The sequence below is a fragment of the Choloepus didactylus genome, chromosome 8, assembly GCF_015220235.1.
Source record: "Choloepus didactylus isolate mChoDid1 chromosome 8, mChoDid1.pri, whole genome shotgun sequence".
In the NCBI taxonomy this organism is placed as follows: Eukaryota; Metazoa; Chordata; class Mammalia; order Pilosa; family Megalonychidae; genus Choloepus; species Choloepus didactylus.
Genome location: NC_051314.1, coordinates 125,552,446 through 125,579,004, shown reverse-complemented (window position 1 = coordinate 125,579,004; position 26,559 = coordinate 125,552,446). Strand labels below are relative to the sequence as shown.

Below are 26,559 nucleotides of genomic sequence, written 5' to 3'. Positions count from 1 at the left end.
TCCTGGAGTCCTGCCCTCCCCGGGCGGCTTCAGTAGCGCTAGAGAGCAAACAATCGCCATTTCGAAGCGCCCACGTCCAAAATGGAAGCCGGAAGGAAGTGTGTGATTAGCGCGAGGTCCGCTACCGCGCGAGATTCTAATCTGAGAAATCGATCTAAGGATGTAACACAATTTCCGGTCGGTTGCAAGATGGCTGCGCCCAGTGGTGGATACCAACCTCGCGAGCGTCGCGGTGGGGAGCAGGAACAGGGCTGGGATGCTGCGGCGCCCAAGAAGCCCCGACTCGGGGCGGGAAGCAAGATCGGAGGCCGTAGGCTCATTGTGGTGCTGGAAGGGGCCAGCCTGGAGACAGTCAAGGTAGTTTGGTACAAGTCGATAGGATGGGACTCCGTGGGATGAGGGTGAGGGCTCAAAGTGCGTGGAGAGAGCAGAGAGAAGTGGAACATTCTTTTGGAGAAAGGGTGGCCTATTGGTTGTCCCTTGGACTAACATTACGGATTGGCAGTACTCTTTTTTTTTTTTTTGCCCTCGAATTCCGTTAAAGCTCATACCTCCTTGCTTCCAATTGTTTTACCAGGGTTCTGTGTTACAAAGTCAGTCTAAGGGAGGAGAATTCCGTTGTCCCACATCCCAAGACAAGTTCCCTGGAAAACGAGAAGGGTAGTTATTGTAGCCTTGTGAGTCTCCTGCCCACTTTTATCCATCAGGACTTCATGTTTTAATTCGTTAAAAAGTGTCTACACGCAACCCTCTCCGTGTTAGTAGCCACCTCGAGACACTGCCTGGACCAGATTATCTTTTAATACTTTTACATCTTTATTTTACGTATCGTTTGGTTCTATCTTTCCGAATGTAGTAAGTCCAGCAATTCCTTACCTTAAAAACTTCTTGTATTTTTCCCATTCCCTTGGAGCTAAACTTTTTCAGTGAGTAGGCCCAGAAGAAATAGCACTGGTTTAGAAGTCAGACCTGGATTTTGATCTTGGTTCTTACAATTTTAGAAATGTTTAATCCTCCTTAGTTTGTAAAATGCGGGGTAATGCCTTATTTGTGAGCCACAGTCACATAGGAAGATTGTGATGAAAGTGCTTTAAAAGTAGTGCATTTCTACAGTTATCTAAGGTGTGGTTGTTTTTCATCCTTCCTCGGCCGTTATGGCACTTGATTAAGCTTTCCATCTGGAAAACCTGTTGTTTAAATGATCAGGTAGTCAAGTCTCCTCTTTCTCTTTTGTAATTGGTATTTCCAGCCTAATTATAGGCTCTTACATTCATCACTCACTTCATTGCTTGCTGTCTTTCCAGTCTATTAACTCTGAATGTTAATTTTGACACTTATCAGTTATTCTTCGTAATTGTTTAATTTACAAATGTGGATAGCATGCCTTCTTTGGCGGCACAGCACAATGCTCGATAATGTAGCATTTCTACCAGACTAGACTGCTGGGTTCAAATCCTTTCTCTACTAGTTGTGTGACCTTAGGTAAATCATTCAAGCACTTAGGGTTGCTGCAAGGAACAAAGGAGTTAAGATGTGTAGAGAGTTTAAAATAGTATCTGGCACTTGCTAAGTCACACTGAGAACTAGTTATTTTTATTCCAGGTTCATTAAGTTGAAAGGTCATGGCTAAATTAAAATTCCTAGAGCATGCTCTGAAAGAATTTTGGCAGGTTGTCCTCAGTGATACTCCAAGAATTCATAGCTATGTATGAACATGTACTGTTACCTTTTGCCTTCCTTGTGCTGTCCACTCTAGCTTCTTCCAACCTCATCTGGGCCTGCTCATGGATGCTCCCCTGACCCAGCTCTTTCTGACTAATTTCTCCTTATCTGTTAATTCATTTATCACTTACTGAATCTCTATTATGTTACTTATTTTTCAATTATTAGGTTAACTGCTACCTCGTCAGAGAAATTACTCCTCTCTTCCCTAGTATAAATCAGGTCCCCCTGTTATTATCCTTTTATTAATGAACTGTTTCCTTTTCCTTCATAGTGTTTATCTCAATTTGAATTAAATATTCATGTAATTGTTTACTGTTTGCCTCTTCCGCTTAAACCTCTATGAAGGCAGAGAATGAAATTAAAAAAAATTCTTTCTTGTATCCCCAGTACTTTGCAGTTATGAACACATAGTAGGTGCTCTATAAATACTTGTTGAGTCAGTGATTGTACATAAATATATGACCTCTTTATAGCCAAATGTGGCTTTAAAAAATTAATTTCCCATCCTTCTGCTCCTCTACCCTATTCATTTCCTCTTCTTTAAAACTGATTATTTTGTTACTTTGCCTTTTTCATTCATTCTCTGATTATTTTAGTTAGTGGTTTTCAAACTTTTTAACCATAACCCACAATCAAGTTTACATTGTAAGCCAGTACACACACTCAACTATTTGAAATCAATAAAAACCCTGGTTATACCCTATTAATTGGCTGGAACTGAGTTATTCAAGAGGTTCTCTTCTATAACTTAAGAGTGTTCCATGAAACAAACAAACAAACAGACAAAGGCACCCAGTGTTCTTTTTTACTTTAATTGCTCTTTTTCACTTTAATTATTATTTTTGTTATTTTTGTGTGTGTGGTAATGAAAGTGTCAGGGATTGATTTTGGTGATGAATGTACAACTATGTAATGGTACTATGAACAATCGAATGTACTATTTGTTTTGTATGACTGTGGTATGTGAATATATCTCAATAAAATGAATATTAAAAAAAAAAAAGTGTTCCATGGACTTGGCTCCTTGTCCTTTGTTCTTCCTCTGTGCTAACTCTCTGTGCCATTCTTGTCATTTTGTTTATTAAGTTAATTTCAAAATCTACATCAATCCCTCCACACCCCAGTTTTGGAGTCATATATGTCAAGATGTTGTAGGACATACATATATTCTATTGAGATGTAAAAAGTCTTTCAAAAACTGTCTCTTGTACTTAACAGTATGTCTGAAGACTTTTTATTGACCACCCCAGTACTCCTTAAGACTACACATTGCAATTTGCACTTATTTCTTTTGGTTTCTAATCCTTTTGATTTCTTTTGGCTGCTACAGATGCAGTCCAGATCTTTATGATCAGACTTCTAGTGTCTTTTCCAGTATACACAGAGTTGCCAGGATAATATTCCTCAGTCTTCTCATCCTTCCTCTTTTATGCCAGAATAATTTCTAGCTTTGTGCAAGCTTTGTGCTTGTTATATGAATATTCTGCGGTTTGCAAAGCAGTTTCATGTCATCACATTTGATTACTGCCCTTTAACACCTCAGTTCCTTCTTTTTCAGTGTCTTGTCTTTTATTCACATTTCTTCTTGACCCTGTCCGTACCTTTGCTCACATCAGTCTTAAAAACTGAGTCTTTTATTTCTGAGAGAAGTATTCTTTAATTAAACTATCTCCTGCATTAGAATTCTCTCACATCTTCTGGTTCCCATTTGCAGCTCTTAGAGCATGTTTGTTTTGTATAAGCAAACTGAGGGTACTGACTCTGAATGTGCCCAGTATACTCATTATTGCTCCCTGTGGTAAACCTACCCATTCAACTTTGTTCACTAACCTAACTCCTGCCTGGTTCCAGAATCCCTCATTAGTCACAGGTTTTTAAAATGAAATACAATTTAGATCATGTGAAATCACAAATTACATCCATCCTCCCTTTTCCTCTAAAATCATTTACTTAGGGATAAATGTGACCAGAGAGTAATCCTGGAATGGCCTGCTGGGCCTTGCTTCCAGGGTTTCTGATTTAATTTGGTCTGATATGACCTTGAGAATTTGCCTTTCTAACAAGTTCTCAAATGATGACAATGAAGCTGGTTCTGGAACCACACTTAGAACCACCAGATGAGGTAACAGAAGTTTGTGTTCCTCTCTCCCCTGTTCCCTGCTCTTCAGGTAGGGAAGACATACGAGTTACTCAACTGTGACAAACACAAGTCTATGCTACTGAAGAATGGACGAGATCCTGGGGAAGTGAGACCAGATATAGCCCACCAGGTAACTCGAGGAACAGAGCTCACAACACCCTTGAGCTTTGTATGAGGTAAAGCAGCTGCATTAACTGGGCCATGGTTTTGCCTCCCTCAGAGTTTGCTGATGCTGATGGACAGCCCCCTGAACCGAGCTGGCTTACTACAGGTTTACATCCACACTCAGAAGAATGTACTGATTGAAGTGAACCCCCAGACTCGAATTCCCAGAACCTTTGACCGCTTTTGTGGCCTCATGGGTAAGAAGCCTTAGGACTTAAAACTTGGCAGTAGTGAAGAAGGGAGGAAGAGGAAAAGGGAGAAATTAAATATGGAAGTGTTAAGCTGGGGGAAAACAACATACTCGATACCAGTGCAAGGGCTCTTTTTATCTTCCCATATGCATATAAGTACCCTTCTCCTGCATGGGTTCCTGGCAAAGTGCAAAAGGAAGAGTTTGAACTCGCTGGCTCTGTTACTTGCCATATGCTTGACAACTGCTTGTTCTTAACATTTTGGAGTACAGTCTGGATGGAAAGGACACACTGAACCCCCCTTATCTGTGTGTTTTTTGGTGAGATTACTGGACAGAAGTGGGGTCTCTACTTAGCTCTGAACTTTTTTTTTCTTCTCCCCAGTTCAGCTTTTACACAAACTCAGTGTTCGAGCAGCTGATGGCCCCCAGAAGCTCTTAAAGGTGAGGCATGGAAACCTATTGGTTACAGGTAAGATTCTGAGAAGGTTTCAGGGATTCACTTTTCCTTTTTTCTTTAGGTAATTAAGAATCCAGTGTCAGATCACTTCCCAGTTGGATGTATGAAAATTGGCACTTCTTTTTCCATCCCAGTCGTCAGTGATGTGCGCGAGTTGGTGCCCAGCAGTGACTCAGTTGTTTTTGTGGTGGGGGCATTTGCCCATGGCCAGGTAAGGTCTGGGCTCAGCCCTTAGACAACCCCCCGCCCCCGCCCTTCGTGGCAATGCGTCTGTCTTCGTAGAGCTGAAGCTTAGTAAAGCATTCAGAGGGCATTTAGCATTTTGACAATCCTTGTCTTTACATGTTGGGGAATAGAGGGTAGGAACAGAGCTAGAAGACAAATGGGGGTTCCAGATTCTGCCTCAGGGCTTATTCTTTGAGGAAGGCTGGAATAACGGAAGTTAGGGCCTTCTTCATCCTTTATACAACTTGGGTTTTAAATAGCACTGCTGAAGTATCAGCCCAGCCATGTTTTTCCTGCCCTTAAGGAGAAGGGCTAAGCCTGTTACCTATTTCTGTCAAGTGCTAGTCGGCTGACAAAACTGTTCTTTCTTTAGGTCAATGTGGAGTATACAGAGAAGATGGTGTCCATCAGCAACTATCCCCTTTCTGCTGCTCTCACCTGTGCAAAACTTACCACAGCCTTTGAAGAAGTATGGGGGGTCATTTGACAGTAGTGGGACCTTGTTCTGAACACAAAGACTATTGCCATTGTGTCCCTTGACTCTTGTCAGAACCTGTTCTGAACCAACTGCTGGAAGACAACCTTCCTGAATCGAGTCTGTGGAGTTTGGGGAATCCAAGGCTGTAAATTTGCTATTTGTTTATCCTATAAATTCTATTCTTGCAAACCTGGTTGTTCTTTGGGGGTTCTTAGGCTTAGCAGTGTCTATTGGTATAAAACTTTTAGTTCACCTCAGACTTCAGGGAGAGACGTGAGGCTAGTGTTCCTAGTTTGGGTCCGGGCTTTGAAGGCGGGCTTTTGCTCCAAATTTCCTAGATTATTGTGCTCTAAAGGAGAGCACCCTCCTGTTTATATCAGCGATGCAAGTATGAAGAACTGTGTTGGAAAGAAAGCAGCCAGGAATACTAGCAGTGAAAAACTCAACAACAGAAGTGATTTTATCTGTTACAGTTCCAAGGTAGAAAAAGTGGAGCAGGCAGGGCTTTGTACCCCTTCCGTCCCCCCCATGGGGGGGGTGGTGGTAGCGGCACATATACAATCATAGTAAATTGGCAGAAGGAAAACACAACAGATTCCTGGCTAGAGGGGAAGAGATAAGGCAACGTGCATGGGGGAGCCCCGAGGGGAGATGTGGGCCCCTCTGCTCCTCCCACAAGAGTTTCCCCTTTGGCCTCAAACACACGTGGCTGGCAGCAGAGGCACAGCTAGTAGTACTATGTCTTCCAAATCCCTGGCTTCTGTGTTCTCTGTGCTCTGGGGCAAAGGACTCCTGTGAAAAGGGAGACAAGTAGTTTCTGCACCAGTCCTGCTCTAGGCCACCTGCAAGAGAAGGCATTTGATTAGAGGGCTGGTCATAGTTACACCTCCTAGTCCCTGGGCTGCAGCCCTTCCAGCTTCCGCATGCCTCAGTGAGAATAGTCAATGCCCCATAACTGTGTTCCCTAGTAGCAGGCTACCTTGAAATTCACCCCATTCCCAATACTTTTTTTTTCTAAACTGCTACACTATAACTGGAGGTTTCAGCTTAGCTGTAGGGAAATTTACTTACCAGGGAAATGGATTATTCCATTTTCTTTAACTTCTCTTTCCTTGGCACCATTGCTTTGTGAATATAAGGCATTATGAATAGTAGGCTCAAGAAGAAGACATGACCAATAAAATAGATGGACTTATACACCTGGGAAGAGATACAGGCCACTGAGTAGAGGGCATTGAACATCCCTTAATGCTGAGGTCTTGGTGATTCCTTCCCATTCTTCCGAGCTGGCCCTCATTTACCTTAAGCCATTTGTCCCACGTGAAGAGGCAGAAGGCCGTCATTGAGTAACCCATGAAGAGCCAGTGGATGGTCTGTTGCACCAAGTAGAAGAAAGGTTGTAGGATAGTAATGGAGGCTAGGTTACTCAGGGTCGGGCTCTCTCGAATTAGGCTGGCAACCTGGGGAGGAAGGAGAGAGGCTATCTGTGTCTTGTCCCCTCTAATACTGCCCTTTTACCCGTCACCCTTGAGGCCTACCTGTCTTTCCACGATAACGATAAGGAACTCCATCTGGAAGCAGATCAAGTATCCTGAGTGTAGGCCATGCCAGAGGGCCAAGAACAGCAGTGAGAGACCCTGGGATAGTACTTTATTTCCAAGGAACTTGAGTCGTTTGAACACGTAGCTAGAGAAAAGGGTGGGTAAGGGAGACTGAGCCTCACACTAGTCCTTGCATTCTCATCTTCCTGCCTTGAGGTTCTCAGTGTCCTGGGGAGTGGGGTGGTAGTCAGCTCCCACCTATGGCCACTAAGGGGTAAGGCGGGTAGTGCTTTCTGATCAGTTTTCCAGATGAGAGGCAGTTAAGTTGATGACTCAGTTCAGACAGAAAACAGACCCAAGGTTTACTGGGTGAGCTTGAGTAAGCCGCTTTCGTAGGCAGCGCCTACTAGGTGCCTGATGCCCAGAATGCAGTGGTGAACAGGAGAGACCAGTTCTCTACTGCTGCTGCCTACCTCTAGTAGTGGGACCAGCAAGCAAATACACGTTTTTAAACTGCAGTAGAGAACATGAACCAGTGGCAGAAGTGGGATTAAAGGACTCAAGGCACTTGTGTATCTTGCTTTTGCTTTTCAAATGTGACAGGAATGATTTTTTTGGAGGGCGGCAGGAAAGAGGAGACAAAAGTGAGAGAGAGAGAGAGAGAGAGTGTGTGTGTGTGTGCGTGCGTGTGTGGGTTGACTGGAGGTTCTACCCAAAGTGGCAAAAGATAGTTAACAGATGACCTAAGACCTCTGCCCTCAAGTCTAGGGAAGTGGGAAAAGGAACAAGCTAGGGTGCAGAGCCCCCTGCCAGTTGCTTACCGGGCCACCCAGGCGTTGGTATTGATGTTGAAAGAGGCGATGGTGCCGGTGAATCGGGGGGTTGTCTCAAAGAGCCATACCTTCATGTTAGCGCAAGCATCCCACCTTGCCGTTCCGTCTTGATTATAGTCATTGAAGCCCAGCCCCGTCAAAATGCATACTCCTTCCTGAGAGTAGGAAAACTCAGTTAGGGTTCTTGTTCTCCTTCCCACTATCCCCACAGCTTATTTAAATAAGACTTTTTCTTTTCTACTTACTGTGACCAGCCAACAGGTGACGTATTTGTAGAGCACAAACTTGCCCCAGATCAACATGTACATGCAGCGGAACCAAAAAGGGCGGTTCTTGAGAAAAGAAAGAACACATGTGCATTGGGGATATTATAAAGGCAAGGCAAGTTTCCCTTAATGTTCTTCCTTTTCAGATTTGTGGCTGACTACTTCAGACTTGTCAAAATAACAGTGCCAGATGACCACCTGAAAGTTTGGCTTAACTGCCTTTGTCCTGGGCTAAAAGGAATAAGCAGGGGCACCCAGTGAACATCCACTCGCCTCCTTTTCCTTGGAGAGTTCCAGAGACAGCACTGTATTTAATCTACTTAACTTTCCCCTAATGTACGTCTTCCTTCCCAAAGAACTGAGCATTTGGAGCAATAAGTACTGAGGGATTTTTACATATTGACTGTTCAATATTAATTTAAGGAGACAAACTTACCCAGAATGGGTATGAACTGTTGCAAGCCTTTCAGCTTGGCAGGGACAAAAGGCAGCACCTCCCCCTCCCTTGATTTCCTGTTTTCTGTAGAAGCCCCCCAGGTACATCAGTTGAGACAAGAAAACAGGCTAGCAAGGTCTAGAAACTGCTGTGCTCCAGGGAGTCACTTGATGCAATAGAGAAAGCTGAGAGCTGTTCCTGGGGCAGGAAGAGGGTGCCCAAAGTGCACCTGGCACAGCCCTATGCCAGCAAAGGTCATTCAATGCTGGCTGGTGAACATGGCCCAGCCCAGCTGGCACTGACACCCATTGGCACAGAACCAGAGCAAAACCAACATGCATTTGTAGGTAGTATTATCCAACTCTGCTTTCTCCAGTGATCCCTGCCTCTCCATTTCTTTCTCTGATGCAGCCACCCTGCTGCTGCTTTAAGTAACCACTCACCTCATAGTCATCAGTAAGGAGATAGTCTTCTAGAATGTGGGGGCTGAGCAGAGTGTAGCCCACTAGGTAGATAAGGCCCAGACTCAGGCGCTTGAGAGCAGGCATGATGCTGGAAAAGAACAACGGGGTCATGAAGGTCAGAGGCTATTCCCTTCCCCCTCCAAGCTTAAATTATGGGGAGGAGTGTTCAGGGTATGGTTATCCATCTGGAATGGGATGAGTAGCTCTGCTGTCCAAAGTCTACACTCAGACTCAGGGAAAGTCATCTTCTCTATATGGTGGGATATGAGGAATGGTGAGTGCAAAACCTGAGAGTCACAGGGAGGCTCCAGGCAGCAGGGGAGCAGTGTGGATGAGTCTTGTGGTGTTCACCCTGCAGGGCTACTACCGATCTCAAGGTCTCACCAGGGTTCTCAATCTACACTGGGACTGGAAATCCAATGTTGATAAGGCAGTAAATAATAATAACCAATATTGAACCTGCTCCTTTCCTATCCTGGTTGAATTGATGCAGGATGGATAGGTTATCAGTGAAGTAACTTTTAAATTTTCTACTCAGGTATATATTTAAATATATTTTTTTAATGACAAAAAGGGCTTTGGAGGCAGGGACATGCTGGTTAAGGCAAAATACTGCAGCATAAAAGTGAATTTTTACATTTGTACTAAAAAATCAGAATGGGCAGCTGAAAGTGATCTAAACTGAGCAGGGCCCACTAGCAGCAGAGGGCAGGGACTAGGGCCACTGTGACAGGTCAGGGCCTGCGTGGCACAGGCCTGTGTGCCAGGCTCATGCTGGAGAATGCAGCTGGGGCTGGCTTTCAGGAAAGTCACTTTCCAAGTGGCTTTGTATTGGGTAAGACCCCTGCACAGAAGTCTTGACCAAGAGGGGCAATTACCTGTTTGGTATCTTCCCTGGTATGTCAGTCAGCTGTCCCTGCACCAGCTTCATGTAGTGGTTCATTGAGAACTGGGGCCCTACCAAGAAGGCCCCATAGAAGTAGGAGAAACCAGCAACTTCCAGCAGGGAAGGGACACCCCGTATGGCATATTTCTGTTGCTCAGAGGACAAGGAATTCTATGCCGAGAAGAGAATGAATGGTTCAGGATAGCCTTGAATCTCTCCCCAAGAGCCAGTCTGAGTGTTTCCCACCCTTGTGCCCCACTGAACGGGGTTCCTCAAATAGCCACCTCTTTGGGGGATGATATAGAAAAAAAATAGTTGGTTTGCGTGGAAATGAGTATGTGTGTGGAGTAGCTTAGCAACCGGTAGCTGTTGTTGCTATTCCAAAAGCCCTGCTGGCATTGATAGCTGGACTTCATGCAAGAGCCAGAAGTCCAATTCGTGCAATTAGATTTGTTGATCCTTGCTCAGAGCTATCTGAAACAGGGAGATCACAAAGGCTGGGGAATGAGGGAGAGGTTCTGCTCCTGGTATTTGGGTCCAGGCTTTTGGTAATAACAGCCTTTCTCCTTCCCTCTGGTTAAATCCTTAACCTCTCTGCTGAGGTGTGGGTACTTACCTGATCTTTCCCTCCATCATAGTAGTCAATAGCCAAACCTGAGCAAAAAGAGAAGGGGCGGGTAAAGCAGAGGGAGAGGGCACCTTGAGGAGGCAGCCTGTGGACTGAGTGTAGCCGGGGTGTCACAGGAACCCCGAGTCAGTTTTGGTCTAAGCAAGGAGTAGCCTGGGTTTCAAAGGGGAGGGCAGCGGGCTACCACTCACCAATCAGCTTCAAAGTCAGAACACAATGCGGCATTGTCCACTTGATATCGTAGTTGCCAGTAGCTGTGCAATAATAACCAGCAAGAAGGTAGGTCTAGGAGAAGGGATAGCATTGATTTTACCTTCATTACTATTTATTTTCTCCCTGTTCTGTTATCCAATATATTTTCTTTTCTCCCTTTTTCTTGATCCCACCTTTAAAAGGCTTAAGAAATTCCTTCAAATGGAGAAACTGGACCTATAAAGAGCAAGAGCCTCGTTCAAGGTTTCTCAGCAAAATGAGAGCTACATTGAAAACAGAATTTAGATGTTTTGCTTCTGTGGCTCATTCTGAATTGGTTTATTGTCTTGCCTTTAAGTGACCCCCTTACAGAGACCTGGGCTAATTCTGGTCAGAACCAAAGAACCTTGATGGCACAGTCCTATGCAAAGGACTAGCTGCCTACCTACCCCCTTTCTTGAGGCAGGTAAAGCATTACCATTACAATCTGCAGATGAAACACCCTGGGCCTGTGATAAGTGACCTACCCAAAGTGATACCACTGATAAGTATTGGGAGAGGGGATTAGAAATTGTGTCTCCTAGGTCGAGTTCACTGCTTTTCTACACCACAGCTCCCCCTCCTCTGTCCCGAAACTGCTGTCAGCTGTGACCTGAGCTCCCAAGGGAGAGATGTTTACCATCTGGAAGCAAAAGGTGGTGAGGATGGCAGTGATGGTGCGGCCCATTAGTCGAAGGATGAGGAACTGGAGCACAATACATAGCAGGGAGTGGTAGAGCTGGTTTCCTGGATGTAAGAAGAAAGCAAATTTTGGCCTTATTTCTTTGCATCCCCACCCTTCCTGAGACTTCTAACTACAAAGAATATATAAAGAAATAACATTGGTATTGGGATCTTTCTTTCCAAAGAATGTCATGTTTTGGAGGAAGGGCTGGAAATTAATTGTATAAATATAAGGGATTAACAGGGTGATATCCTATTTCTCAGTGTTTGAGCTGAGGGCTGATTGAGTGGGAAGTGCTTGGATCTGTCATTCAGTTATAGCCACGGCAGAGAGAAACTGATGTCTCTCTGTTGATGGGGTCTGGTAAGGGTAACCACTCTCAAAAAGTTTTTATTTGGGAGAGAAATACACATACAGGGAAAAAAAGGAAAAGTCAAACTGTGTTCTTGTTCATGGAAACCCCCTCTTTGTGAATGGAGCATTATAACTTCCTTATCCATCAAATTCTATCAAGGAAATTTTGTTCCAGTCTGTTCTTTCCTGGGTTCCCTTTAATCCCAGTGTCATTCCTGTCTCAGTTCACTCACCAAAGTTAAAATAGGCGATGGAGAGGCCTGTGAAGGTGTGGAAGAGGTGGATGAGGTAGCTGTCCTTGTAGAAAAGGTAATGTCGATAAAACAAAGCAAAGGGGTAACCTGGAGGGGGAGGAAGATGAGAAGAAGTTTACTTGTGCCTGGTGCCATTCCAATTTTATTTTGGAAGTTTATCTGGCATGACATTCAGCCCAGGGAGGAAAAATGTACATTATATGGATATCAACAGAGAAGATGCTAATAGTACCCCCCAAAATAAAAAGTTTTATTTTATAAGTAGAATTTTAGAATTAAAGATACTAATTTTATATGGAGGCAATACAAAAGCAGGCCCTCAGATTAGATTTCATGTATAACCTATTAAATATTGCTAGGATTTTTTTCTTAATTGAATTTTTCTTAAATGATACAAGGTATTGAGGGTGCAGAACTATGCCCTAGAAACACAATTTTCACCTTTGTGATCTGTTATATCAATACCTGTCCTGCTAGCAGAGTATCTGTCAGTCAAATTATTAAGAGGATCAATATAAATGTAACACCAGGCTATATTTTGGGATTGCTGACTGTATATATAACAGTTACAGGACATGTATAGATATTCTTTACACTGAGGTCTGGGCATCAACAAGTTACAAATCTATTTAAGTATATTGTGAAAATGTCTTCTAAAGCTGTAATTCAGAGAATGAATCAAGGGCCATGAATGAGCTATAGGGGATTTCCTAATGGGCCATGAAGTAATTACGTACAGCCAGGGGTTGTCTCCTCAATTGAAAAGGGTCCATAACATCTGGTATTCCTAAACTAAAATTAGACTCCCACTCAGCGTTCTATTGAGCAGTCTGGCTGGCGTGCTTGGTAACATTCCTGCTGCTAGTGCATGTGAGAAGAACTGGAATCCCTGCTGGTTTTTGGAAGGACACTTTACCTATCTTATCACTGCATAATTTGAGCACTCAAGTTGGTCATGGTTTTCAGTTGCTCCAATTCTTCCTTTTAAATTATAAACTGCAGTTAATTATCTTTATCAAGGGCACTATAGCCTGTTGTGAGTTGTTTGGTTAACTCTGCAATGTTAGAACTGTATATACAAAGGAAGTGCTCAAATATTTGTTAATTGAATACGTAAATGGATAAACGTTAAATATTTATAGCAACAACAGTTTTGGCTGTTTCCTTCTAGGCTTTTTCTTCCCTATATATCTTTTTATCTTTTTTTTTTTTAAACTTACGATCACAGCCTTTGTACTTAGTGTCCTAGTGACCCCCCCCCCCCAATAAAAGTATATCAACCATTTGATCTTCTTGGTGCCAGGATTTGCCAGTACTCTTTGATTGCTGTTCCTGTAATAGGTTAGGGTCTATTTTATAATTTCATTCATTCCTTTGACAAATGTCTATTAATGTCTATTATATGCTAGGTATTCTGTATATGGAGCATATGATGGGGGGGTGGTGGTGACAGGTGGTGGCTGAGATGAGGTGATATAGAATTACTTGGGAGAGAAAAACATCTATGACCTTTCAGAGTAAGATGGATGAGCAAAGAAATAGGATCAAGTCTCACACATATCACATGGGCAGAAATTTGGCAGGTATAGAACATCAGGTTAAAAGCATGTATTGCTAAGAACCAGAGCCAGTATATAGAGTAAGACACAGCTGTCCTAAATCTTTTCCTTTCTATTTTTACTCTTTTAGGAATAAGGGTATAAATGAATAGAAACAATATTATAGGGTAGATCCTAATTACTAGAGCAGTTATAATATAAATTCTGGTTAGCTAAGAGCACTTTAAGCACTAAAATCCTTAACCAATTGGAGTCACTAAAACACTTGAACCATTTGGAATGCTCAACATTTAAAACTACAACACACATTATTCTGCCTCCTTAAACTAAATATAATTGAACATTTTCTTGTTGATCTGAGTCACAACTATTTTAAAGTCGTTATGATGACTTGAGGACCTGCTGAAGTGTGTAAAAATGTTGACTCTAAACCTAAGAGGGCTTGGGCTGTTCCGAATTCTGAGTTCTTTTATCTATTTCTTAGGGCTTTTCTGCCCCTTTCCTTGCTATTCAGGGATCAATAGTTACTTCCTGAGCTTTTAGTATGCCTACCAAGAATAGTTCCTTTTACTACTTCTAATTTACTGCAGACCTTAGAAACCATAACTTTGTTTTAAAGGTGTAGAAAAAGATATAAACCCAGACTTAGTATAGGGCAAGGAATATCTGTTGTGGCCACCAAAGCCCGTTTTTGCTATCTTCTGTTTTCAGGTATATTTTGGGAAATGGAAGTTGTTGAGTTCTGTACTGGTGAGCTATTACTGCACCGTAGCATGATAAGAAGATGGAGCAACTGGGAGAAAAAGAAGAATGAAGCAGACCAGTTTATCAAGAACATTACAACCATAATGGAGGACAGCAGGACCTGGAATGAAGCCACAAAGGGGAAGAAGGAACTGTGCTGGGGTGAGTTGCTGTGACAACCCAGAACTGCTTTGGAGTGTGTCATCACAAACCTTGCTCTTGGCTGCTACTCAGCTCTGGAGCTGGCCTGCCTAGTCACCCTTTCAGGCACGTGCTGTTTTTTGGGAGGGCTTTGTCCTGCAAGCTGTTTCTGAGTCTTAATGCTTTTTGTGGGAACCAGTGGTTAATATGGCAGTGGCTACTGTCAGAATCACCAAAGAATCTATTAAAAACAACCAAAGCACTTCCTTCCTGACTCATCCAACCCACCGCTCACTTTCTGATTCAGCAGGTCTGAAGGGGAAGAGATCTGTACTTTAGAAAAGTGCTGCAAGCGATTCTGATGTGCAGCCCAGGTTAAGAAGCAATGCTGTACTAAAACCCCAGTGCGAGGCAGTAGTATTTACCAGGCCTTGAGAATAAAATTCTCAGCTCATAACTACGGTTTGCTCTTTCCTTTAATAGCACCAAACAGGTAGGGGTTTGTTCTTTTATAAATCTGATTCAGAGGCTTTTAAGAACTTGTTTGGCAGTACTGTTACTGTTTCTTCTTCATTTTGATTGTTTGTTTAAAGAAGGGCCTTCAGAAACTTATTAGCAGATGAAGGATGGTGACTTAGAGCAGAGTTCATACTTGACCTGTGGGTCCCCTACTAAAATGGGAACTCTGCAAGAGCAAAAACTAGGACATTCAAAATGCTGGGATCCTTAAAACAGAATGCTGGAAGACATTTCATTTGGTTCTCTTCAGAGGTATTGGTCAAGCATGTGGAGTTGATAACAACTGCATTCTCTTGTCAGTCACAGGATATTTACTCAGTTCTAAGTGCTGTTTGTATTGGGGACCGGGATCAGTGACCACCTAGATTGCTAGATCCTGTGCAAAAGCTCTGAAATTACCTATTAATCCTAAAGGTTCTGAGGTTTCATTTGAAGAAATAGAAATGGGCTGTTTTCATTAAAGTCTGGTAACTATTTTCCAAAATGAACACACACAATCATTTAATGAGAAGAGCGGCATTGTTTTACATTTTTACAAATTTCTGGTCTTTGGCTTAACAGAAGATATCTGTATCTTATCTGCTTCTGCATTCAATTTCTTATAATATGTTGTTTTGGTTGAAGTATATGAAGAAAGTCTGGCTTCACACAGATATATAGTTGGAAAGGTATTTTAATAGCCTTTTCAGATTATTCTGGATCTTCTTTGATACTATACCAAAACTTAAATGGTGGTTTCCTAAAGGTTAGTTGCAGTGCTATCTGAAACCATATCAACAAACTTTTCATACTTTGCAAAGTCCTTTGATCTCTCTTGTGCTTTGGAACATCATGCATTGGTTATTCAGAAAATACTGGCTCACTGAATTAAGCAGGTCTTCCATATATTGACATTATTTCACTATAACACCATATCAAAAAGTCATATTCCTGATTGTACACTGTGGATGATTGTAGGGTATGTGAATATACCTCAGTAAAACTGAATTGGAAAAAAAAAGTCACATTCCTTAACAATACCCTGGTTGTCAGCAGAACAATTGAAATATTAGGAGGCTGTCAAGCTCATGGTAGCGGACACAAGTTTTCCAAAATTCTAATTTTCATTTGAAAGCTTGAATTTTATGATTGGTTACAAATAGTGTCAGTTGTTTTCCTTGAAAGTGACAGGCTCACTTCATATATTTTCAAGAAACTGTCTGCCAAATGTCCAAGTCTAAAAAATCATAGCTTATCTGTCAGTCATTTTTTCAAGTAAAAATGGTGTTCTGTGAGGAAAAAAAAAGCTGTTAATTCAAACATGCAACCTCCAGCAATTGCAGAACTGCTTTTCCTTGAGAAACCTTGTTACTTCAGCATGTAGCACAAGTGCTTTACGCACATTCTCAGTTCTTCACACAAATATTAAAAGATTCCTACCCAAGGGATTAGATTAAATTAAAAAGTATTTACTGCTTCATCAAGGACCTTCTTAAGAAAACTGGCCTTTAAAAAAAAACCTTAGTGCATGGTAGTAAGGCTAGAATATATAGTTTGGTATCCTGCCTAGATTTGCTAAAGTAAGGTGACAGCAGTTTTACCCACCATTGCTTTTGCAGCATTAGTACAAATGTCAACACAGTGAAAAAGGCAAATGACATTTTAGTATTACTATGAAAATAATTTTGACCTCACGGACCTCCTATTTTTTTTTTAACCTCATGGTCCCAGGGGCCCCCAGGAGTTGGTGGACCACACTTTGAGAACTGCTAAATTTACAGAATGATGTTTTGGCTTAATTTTTCTTCTTGGAATGCCCAAATCTTGCACTCCTAACCTAGTTGCCTTGACTGTCTTGTTATATTTTTCCCCTTTTTGAAAGCTTCTCCTTCATTGGTTTCATTGGTTTTAAATAATTGAGATATAATTTACATACCATAAAATTCACCATTTCAAAGTATAAAATTCGGTAGTTTTTAGTATATTCACAAGGTTGTGCAACCATCACCACTATCTAATTTCTGAACATCTTCACCCTCCACCCCAAGAAACCCTGTACCTGTTAGTGTTATTCCCCATTCTCTCCTCCCTCAGACCCTGGCAACCAGTAGTCCATTTTCTGTGTCTATGGATTTGCCTACTCTGGATGTTTCATATAAATGGAATCATACAATATGTGGCCTTTTGTGTCTGGCATCTTTACTTAGCATAATTGTTTTCAAGCCTCATCCATGCTGTAGCATGTATCAATACTTCATTCCTTTTTATGGTTGAATAATATTCCTTTGTTTGGAGATACCACATTTTGCTTAAGCATTCATCAGTTGATGGACATTTTGGTTTGTTCCACTTTTTGGCTATTGAAAATAATGTTGCTATGAACATTCATGTACAAGTTTTTGTGTGAACATATGCTTTCAATTCTCATGGGTATATATATACCTAGGAATGGATCTCCTGGCTCTTTTATATTTTAACCTTGTACTTCTCAACCAATGGCGAAGACCAATTTTTTAATTCCCATATGTTATACACAAATACTTCTGTAAAACATAAAATCATGGGATGTTGTGACACTGTTAACTTGCTACAAAAGTTCTTAAAATGTTCACTTTCATTAATTTTGGGCTTACTTTGGTATGTTCCACAGGCTATAATTTGAGTAGTCTGTGCCAACCCATCCACTGTATCTTTCACTGAAGGCTTTTTTTCTGGCTTCTAAATTTGGCTAACCTCCAGGATTCAGTCTTGGCCCTGTACTATTCTCACTATACTGCCTCTTTGGAAACTCCTTCTACTTTCAAGTAACTTAATATGATCTTCATGCCAAAGACAAATCCACATCTTTAGTCCTAAGTTCAAGTTTCAGTTCCACATTTCCTACTTCCTGGCTGGACATCTCTCATACCATCTCAAGCTCTATATAACTAAAACATAACTTTCCCCATATATCAGCCTTCTCTTGGCTTTTTATGTTTATTAATGGCCTTGCCATCCTTCAGGTCACACACCAGATTCAAAATCTTTGTTCTCCATATCTAGTCATCAAATCTTGTTGATCTCTCTTTTCCAATGTCTCTCACCATCACCACCACCATTACCTTTTCTTCTGTCCCATATTTGCAGTTAAGGCCCTTAGCACCTTACCCTTAAGGTCCTGCAGTGGTCTTCTACCTGATCTCTGCCTGCAGCCTCCTAACTCCCAGCCATCCTACACCAGAATAATCTTCCTTCAACTCCTGCTCAGGAATCATCAATGGCTACCTGCTGACTACCCAACAGAGTTCCAATTCCTAAGCCTAACATTCAAGGTCTATCTTCTAAACTACATTTCTAGTTATAGCTTCCATTTCTCTGCTTCTGCTAAAATTGGTCTGCTTGCTTTTGCCCAAACATGACTTGTGTTTTTTTTGTCTCTACACCTTAGCTCAGGCCAATCCCTTTGCCTAGAATACCTTCTCCAACTACCCCTCTACAAACTGAAATCTTACCCATTCTTCAAAACCCAGTTAGTGTCTCCTTCTCTTAAGGCCACTTCAGACCACGATGAATTCATGACCTGGTGTATTATGGACTACATAATATTAAATGGACTATATTTAAGTGCCTTAAATGCATGGCACTTAGGATAAAAACACTCATTTGGCAGATCATTGTATACCACTATATGCTAGTCCTTGCATTTTTGTTTTGTCTTAGATTTTTCATATGTTCATAATCTCTTTCTTAAAGGTAGGGACTGTGTCTCCTGTGTCTTTGGATCTCCTATAGCATATTATCCTGTACATTTAATTTTTTGATTTATTGATCAACTGTAATTGACTCTTACTAGCTGTGTGATCTTAAGCATCAGTTTCCTCATCTGTGAAATGAGGATGTTACTATTATTTGCCTCAATGAGTTGATACAAGGGCTAGATGAAATAATGCACATAAAACAGCAAAGTGCCTAAAATATTTTAAATGCTCACTAAATTATACATACAGACACTCAAATAAATTCAAAGGGTAGCAGGCCTTATCTGAAAAATTCTGGGGCAAGTGGATATCAGAGCTTCTGAATCTAATCTCTATTTGGCATGGCAATCATATGACTAAAGGATTTCCCCTCCATCTGTGTTTCAAAAGAAGATTCATAGCATATTTATTTTAAAAGGGTACTGGTTATGTTTTCCAGCTATGATGAGATCCATAGTTAGAGCACTTTCTCTAAAATGCGACAAACTGTTAAATTAAGATACTGGATAGTTAGAAGAACATGGGCTTTGGAGGTAAGACAGATCTCAGTTTGAATCTTGGTTCTACTTTCTAGCTATCACCTTAGAATGGTTGATTATTCAACCTTTTTGTTCCTCAGTTTCATCAGTAAAATGAAAATCTTAATATCCACCTTAGGGTTCATATATTAAGCCTGATCATCCCATCACATGGCTTTAAATACCACCCATATGCTTACATGAGGTAGCTCTGGCCTTAGAGCCTATGCATTAACTGGTCCTTGCCTGGAATGTTCTTCCTCCAGATAAACTCAAGCACTCCTGCCCTTCAGGGCTTTACTCAAATGTCATCAGTGAGGCATTCCCTGACTACCCTATCTGAAACTGCACACAGCATCCTTTCTTTTCTATACACACACTTCCTATTCTTCTTTCCTGCATTATTTTTCTCCTCAGCACTCATTACTCTTTAACCTACTGTATATTTTCTTAGTTATCAGACTTTGTCCTTTGAAAGCAGGGTATTTTGTTTATTTTTTTTCCTTGCTGTAGCTCAAGTGCCTAGTACAGTTCTTGTTACACAACAGCTCTCACAAATAATTGTTAAATGGATGAAAGAATTAATGAATGCTCTGTATTCTAGATAGTTAATGAAATATTATTTATTAAGCACCCATTATGTGCTCAGCATTGCATTAAATCATTAAGGGAGGCTATGATAAAATAGTAAGAGATGCCTCTTCTCTTAAAGAACTTGCTTTTTAGATGGAGAGAAAAATGGTCAAACAATATCATTCTATAGCAGATGCTAGTTGTATGGAATAGTCAGTGCTGTAGAGGTTAGAGAAGAGAGGAATCAATAATGACCACAGCAGTCAGGTTTCAAAGAGGTAGTACTTGGGCAAGGACATAAAGGATGAGTAGGACTGGAATAGAGAAGAGATAAGGAAAGGGTATTCCAAGGAGGAATAATAATATAATAAAACTAGAGGTAGGAAAAGAGTATGGAATATTAACTTCAGAGACTGTGCTAACTAACTATAAGAGAAACAGTGGTAATAAGAATGGACAGGAAGGTTTGGAAAACTAGGCAGGGTCTGAAATTGATATAACAGGAAAAAATCAATAGGACTAACTGGATATGGGGGATGAAAGAAAAGGACAAATTGAAGACGGTTAAGATGCTAATGCAGTGGTTGTCAAACATTTTAGCAAGTATATCCCCTAAAAGAATTTTGTAAAACTATTTATCCCCTCTCACATTTTTAAGTTGACATCTAAAATCCATATGTTTAAACAACAGCAAATTTATGTACTTTAAAAAAAAACAAATGTGTTTTATACTGAAGACTTGTTAGGTATACATGAAAATGTCTGCCATGCAATTGAAATAGCAAACTGATCAGCTTGATCAGACTTACTTTCTCTCCAAAGAGGTCTAATTTCATTGTTTAAATAAAGATGTTAATATTTATCCCACATGATAACTGTCTCATTCCCTAATTCTACTTTCATATGGATAGATAAGGCAGAGGGCTGCCATGAGTTTGTTGCCTGGGTGAAAAAAGGGGCTGCCTCTCTGTGTTACTTTCATGGTGCCCTGTGAAATTTTTACACCCTGGGCAGCCCACCATGGGAAGATTCAGGGTGGGGGCAATATGTGCCCTTTCTCCTTTTTTAAGGCTGGTGAAGGGTGATTGTGAGAGAATTGGGGAAGGAGAATCCTCAGACCACAGACATAATAATTTCAGAAAAGAGTTCATTCGGAAGTTGCAAATCTGGAAATTGAGTCCCTTAAAGCTATCCCTGCCCATGTACCCCCTGGAAAATCTCTGTGTACTCCTAGGGTACATGTAGCCCCATATGAAGCCCAGTGATCTCATGATTTCACGTCTCGATGATAAGAAAGGTATCGCCACTGACAAAGATAGAAAGAATGGAAGAGAGCTGACTCTGGCAGTGGTGTTGCTGGATGAGAAGGGATAGCTGAAGCCAGGAAAAGAGATGCACTCTCACTGGGACAGACCAGAAAAGAAGAGTAGGCCAAGGGTCTCGGAAAATGCTTCAATTTAAGGGAGTGGAAGCAAAAGTATTCAAGATAAAATGGGAAAACACGGAGCCAAGTCAGTATTACATATATGTGAGAAAGAAAGGGAAATATTTCAGGTAGGAAAGGAGTTTAATAATATCAAATGTTACAGGGTCTAAGGAGAGTGAAGAAAAGGAAAAAGCACTGAATTTCACAATAAAGTCATTCGTGACTGTGAAACAGCAGTAGCCTGATGGATGTGGAGTCCAGGAGACGGAGGCCAGCTAAGAAGGGAGTGCATGGACAAAGAGGACGTGTAGGCTGGATGTGAAGACTATTTGTTCAAGAAGTTTAGGAGTAAATGACTCTTGGAGAGAGGGAGGCCACTGAGTGAACTGAAAAATTTCTGAGATGGATGATATTTTATGGAACAAGAAAAGCAAGAGAGCCATAGGTAGAAAGGGGGGAAAAGCCCTAGTTTTCCCTTTGAGACTGGTGGGAAAGGCAAGAACACTGCTACATAGAAACATGAGTATGCTGAATTAAGAAGGAAGGCAGATGAGGAAGTTCATGAAAAGGAATTTAACCTTCTCAGTGAAACAGGTGGTGTAGGTCATCAGGTGGGAAGAATGGCAGTGTAGGAGAAGCATAATGAGACTGGGGCTTGAGGGAAAAGAGCCCAGGCCCAGGGAATCAACCAACCTGGGATCATTCTCTCCCTTGCAAACAGCCATGTTCTTTCTTTGGAAGTTGAACAGAGAGCTCTGACTTCTGATTTTAAACATCACAGCCAATTATGCCTGTCATTGTCTAAATATGGCTGCTCAAACTGGGGCATCTGACAGCAGCCACAGGACAAAAGTAGCACATCCATTTTATTAGAAGTTTTACTGAACAGAATGTCAAATAACTTAATTGATAAGTAACTTAATTATATTAAAACAAATAGATTATACAAAATGGAATGCAAAGTTCCCCTTTATTTTAAAAGAGACAGCTATTAAGAGTTCAACATTTGCTTTGGCTGCCTTATGAGAGTATGCCTTCAGTCCTTGGACTCGTCCTTTAGGGAACTGCAAGAAAAGCTGAAGAAGAGCTGTTTGAAATCCATACTTTCCTGACCTCCAGGTTCAGAGGAAGATGTCCTTCTCTTCTCTTTAAATATCTCCTCCTTCCTTTTTCTCCCATTTTTTTGTATACTACTTTTATCAGTCTTATTTGGGAACTCCCTTTGTGATCTTTCTTGCTAGCTTCCTTATTCTTTTCTTTTCAATAGTAACAACAATTATTATTATCACTACCAGCGACTATTGTTTATGTGTCACAAATTGATTAAGTAGTTTATACACATTATTCTACTTAATCCTTGGAACGACTGAGAGATGTGAATAATATTATCGTCTTCATTTTACAAGTAAACAAATCAAAGCAGTTACCTAAGCTGTCTGTGCTGATTAGTTAGTTAAGTGATGAAGTTGGATTCCAACCCATAGGTTTCGCTCTCAGAGTTATTCCTCTACCCATCCCCCACTAGCTCGTGTTCCATGGATCAACTTTGCTGCTACTTCTAGCTACCATTCGATTTTACTTATTTCCTTTACAGTCAACTTCTTAGAATTGTGGTCTACCTCACTGTCTCTACTTCTTTTCTTCCCATTTCTTCTTTCACCTTTAGCCGTCTTGTAGCCACACCCACAACCCAGCCCACTTCCCCAAACCTCATCTCTGCTCTTGTCGAGATCATCTGGCTTAGATGGTCACTTGGGTTCCTTAAAGTAAAGTGACTGAAACTCTTCTCAAACTCAAAATTCAAGGGATGGAGGAGAGAGAACGACAACAAAAATAATAAAAGCTAGGTCTGTTACTGCTCTTAGGGATTGTTTATTCTCAAAAGTGTGTAAGCACAGGATTATAGCTACTCCTTGGAATTTCTAGTTAAAACAGATAGGCAGAAGAATCTCATTTTCATTCTTACCACGTCTGCATTACTTTTTTTTTTGTCTGTGGAATCCTACCATCGATAATGAGCATTTTGGACAATACTAGAAGGCCACATTCAGGGTTTACTAAATGGTGGCCTGCTCTTTTAATCAAATTTCAGATAGATTTTTCCAGTGAATTACAGACTACAATAGAAAATAGAACTGCTTTTGAACATGACATATTTGTAGTTTATTTTTATCAAATATTTTCAAATGATAATTTTATTATTTCTACTTTGAATATGTCACTCATTTTTTTTCTATTCTTTTAAGAAAATTTTATGAATCTCACTTTTAAAAAAATTCAACAATAAATCTTAGAGATTAAAAAAATGCATGAAAATATCAATATATCTTCCCTATTGGTGCACACAAATCCCGTTTTTTTCTTTTCTTTTTTTCTCTTCTTTCACCAAGATGGAAATTTCTTGTGCTAGAGAATTACATAGAGAAAAGAAATAGGAAGGAGAGCTAAGCCCTGCTCAACAGACTGTTTATTGAAGTGATAGGTAACTGATTAGGCACTGAATGCTTAGAGCCCAGTTACAGATCACTCTGGCAGCTGGAAGAGCACGCGTAGATTATGGACATTTAGGCAGGGATGAAGCTCACCTTTGGAATTTGTTCAGAACTGGTCCTTTGTTCTGTTCACCAGATTAAGCCTTGTTGATAGTAAGGGCAGGGTGCCGGACACACCTTCCACACTCCAACAATCCTATATACCTCAGGCTGAGTCATATGCTGAGTATAACCAGTTATTCTCAAGAACACATAGATTCTTAGAACTGAAGAAATCTTAGAAATCATTTACTCCAAAGTATTCATTAGAGAGATAAGAAACTTAGGCCCAAAGGGAATAACTGGCATGCCCAAGGTTTAAAAGCAGAGTTCAAATTGGAAGCCATATCACCTGATTTCCATTCTAATATTCCTGCCACATGCCTTGGCACTAGGCAGTGACCCGGGTGTGAATCACTTATAACTAGCTGCGCACTCTTTTACAGCTACAACCTTGTTATACTCTGATTTTTAGATAATAATCTACATTCAAGCACCTGTTTGAAGACACATGCATACCCATTTTTATGTTTGCTTATCTTCTGATCTAAAACATTTCAGACTTTGTTTTAATGTTAAATTCAGGCAATCTCCTTTACTTTGTTGGGGACTTCCCCTTTTCCCCTATGGTGCAGTAAGAACATAGCAGTTCATTTCTGAAAGTTATCTTCTCCAGCTCAATATCTCAAGAGTTTTGACCGCTGTGATATAAGATTCAGGGAAACTGGGAAAATTGATAAAAAAATGTCTGGGGGATGAAGGAAGAATATAAGTGACATTTTAAAGGTAAAATAGTGGATGGTTATTTGTGAGAAATAAAGAAAAAGGGTTGTTATAAAGGTTAAGAAATACTAGTTTTTCAGTCTCTCTCTCCAACCAAAAAACCTAAACCTGCACCAAAGCCTTACCAAAAGTGATGCTTTAATTTCTCCATTTAGGCCAAATGCTCTTAGTGAGCAAGGCCTTCTTAAGCTGACTGCTAGTGACTGAGGCTATACACACATGGGTTGGACTGGGGAAACCTGCTGCAAAGGCTGAGAAGTTATGATACAGCATAACGTATGACTTTGAAATCACCAATCCCTTTTTGTCTCTTCTTGAGAAAATGGTACTCAGGACTGAAATGGAGGCATGCACAGAAATTAGACATTCACTGAAATTCACTAGCTTCTTAGGCGAGGAAGTAGTTAACCTTAAGTGGCAAGCCTGAAGGAGTATATCAAGTCTGATCAAATGGTAAAAGGCAAGTCAAGAACATTATCCTTATGCTTGAACATCTAGATTATAGGATTTTTCTATACTACTACAGTTTGTTCAAATGGTCACTTTGTTACTTTAGACCATTTTTTCCCCAAAAAAATATTTTACAAAAATTTATAGATTTACAGAATGTTAAAGCTAAGAGACTGTTGACTGACATTTCTTTATTTAAGTAGAACAGAAACAACAGATGTTCAGACGGACTTTGAGGAGGTTTAAGATACCAAAATGCTTTTACTAGCAAAGATAAAGTGACATTAAGTATTTTATGTATTAAATGCATTCTATTACATTTTAATTCTTTGTAAATTAGTAAGCCACATGGTAACTTCTAGCCAGATTTTCTGATCAACTAGTATTATGTTTGGGCTCTGGAGTCAGAGTGATCTAGTTTAGAAACTCAGCTCTGCAGTTTGGGTAAATTACTTACATTTTTTGTACCTCAGTTTCTTCATCTGTGAAACAGGGGAAAATACCAGCTATGTTGCATGGATGTTGTGCAGATTAAAAAAGAAAATATTTGCAAAAGCATCGTACATGTACTTCCTTTATGCCTTTTAAAAAATATTTACTCTGTGTATGGGTGAACATTTTATATAAGCATATCTATATCTAATGTCTTAAAACTTAAGTATCAACTTAACTGGTTTTAAAATACCTCAGATTCAAGACTAATCCAGGGGTGGGAAATTTTGGGCTTTACTCACCTCAATTTGACTTAACTAAATCAAACCTATAGCAAGTTTCAAAAATAAAGGTCTATGAGTTGGCCCCCTTGTTCGCAGGAAGGAGCTGAGAAGATTTGTCATGAAGTTAAAGCTTCAATTTCAGGGCTCTTCACTTGCCCAGGCCCCTTTCAAGGCCCTGTTGTAAGGGGAGGCAGGGGTGGGTAGAGCTAGCAATGTGTTTATATTTCTTTATGAAATATGTTAAAGTAAGAAATCCCCAAGATTGCATAAGCTTCAGGTCTCACAAAGCTTGGATCTGTCTTTGCTCCCAGGTTTAAAAACTCATCAGTTACTACCACTATCATGAAACTGGGCATATGCCTGAAAATTCTGCTGCTGCTCTCAGAATTCTGTGGGTACAGGGCTTCATCCATTTTCCAAATAACAGACATATTCCCCAAGTAAGGTCAGGGTGAGGGTGGGGGTGTTTGGCAGCATTGTTGGTGTTTGTGGGATCCACGTTGTCAGTGTCTGCAGCAGACCTGGGGAGAGGAGGGACTGAGGCTCTGACAGGACTGTGACTTAGGCAGGGAGAGCCAGCTGGGATGTGGAATGTGGAGGGGCAGGGTACCTCAGAAGGAAATTTTGAAGAGGAGCAGGGCCAGCAAGACTGTCAGTCCAGATTTCAGGGTACACTGTCATCCCTAGTTCAGTGTGTGCGTAAGGGAAAACCACACAGCATAGATCCCTCTTCCTTTCTCATTGACATTTTTACATACATGGTTGAAACTGGTGTACATCAAAAGAGGCTGCATGAGGCAAGAAGAAAATGCAGCCAGAATTAGGGCAGGCAGAGAGAGTGGGGAAGGAGGGGTGGGAGGGAGCTGATAGAACCTGTGTTACATGCTAAAGCTATGTATTTTAGACAGCAGGGGCAACTGTT

The 26,559-nt window shown here is 40.8% G+C and overlaps 2 protein-coding genes across 4 annotated transcripts in view; one reads left to right on the top strand and one right to left on the bottom strand.

The window, feature by feature from the left end:
* The first annotated feature begins 31 nt into the window (after window positions 1–31).
* Window positions 32–5,572, top strand: EMG1 (EMG1 N1-specific pseudouridine methyltransferase). 2 transcript variants are annotated; one of them, XM_037846203.1, is made up of 6 exons: window positions 86–357; window positions 3,894–3,995; window positions 4,086–4,227; window positions 4,606–4,664; window positions 4,742–4,891; window positions 5,279–5,572. In XM_037846203.1, the coding sequence occupies exons 1-6, from the start codon at window positions 190–192 to the stop codon at window positions 5,390–5,392; spliced, it is 735 nt and encodes a 244-aa protein (XP_037702131.1). In that variant the 5' UTR covers window positions 86–189; the 3' UTR covers window positions 5,393–5,572. The 2 variants fall into 2 exon arrangements, with proteins under 2 accessions (XP_037702132.1, XP_037702131.1); XM_037846204.1 differs by lacking the exon at window positions 4,742–4,891 and having other exon boundaries at window positions 32–357.
* Window positions 5,573–5,817: 245 nt separating this feature from the next.
* Window positions 5,818–26,559, bottom strand: part of LPCAT3 (lysophosphatidylcholine acyltransferase 3) — a 35,827-nt gene continuing 15,085 nt past the window's right edge. The window contains exons 2-13 of one of the 2 annotated variants that reach the window (XM_037846201.1): window positions 11,941–12,048; window positions 11,309–11,415; window positions 10,629–10,722; window positions 10,426–10,463; window positions 9,802–9,980; window positions 8,903–9,011; window positions 8,003–8,089; window positions 7,746–7,912; window positions 6,922–7,069; window positions 6,685–6,843; window positions 6,455–6,583; window positions 5,818–6,175 (exon numbers count right to left, since the gene is read on the bottom strand). In XM_037846201.1, the coding sequence (XP_037702129.1) occupies window positions 6,467–6,583; window positions 6,685–6,843; window positions 6,922–7,069; window positions 7,746–7,912; window positions 8,003–8,089; window positions 8,903–9,011; window positions 9,802–9,980; window positions 10,426–10,463; window positions 10,629–10,722; window positions 11,309–11,415; window positions 11,941–12,048 (1,313 nt within the window). In that variant the 3' untranslated portion in view covers window positions 5,818–6,175; window positions 6,455–6,466. Of the gene's footprint in view, window positions 6,226–6,454; window positions 6,584–6,684; window positions 6,844–6,921; window positions 7,070–7,745; window positions 7,913–8,002; window positions 8,090–8,902; window positions 9,012–9,801; window positions 9,981–10,425; window positions 10,464–10,628; window positions 10,723–11,308; window positions 11,416–11,940; window positions 12,049–26,559 lie in introns of both variants that reach the window. The other variant, XM_037846200.1, reaches the window with a different exon arrangement.

Coding starts and splice junctions, on each gene's coding strand:
- EMG1 (XM_037846203.1), top strand. CDS start 190: ATGGCTGCGCCCAGTGGTGGATACCAACCTCGCGAGCGTCGCGGTGGG. Junction 358..3,893: donor CCAGCCTGGAGACAGTCAAG/GTAGTTTGGTAC, acceptor CCTGCTCTTCAG/GTAGGGAAGACATACGAGTT. Junction 4,665..4,741: donor GCCCCCAGAAGCTCTTAAAG/GTGAGGCATGGA, acceptor TTTTTTCTTTAG/GTAATTAAGAATCCAGTGTC.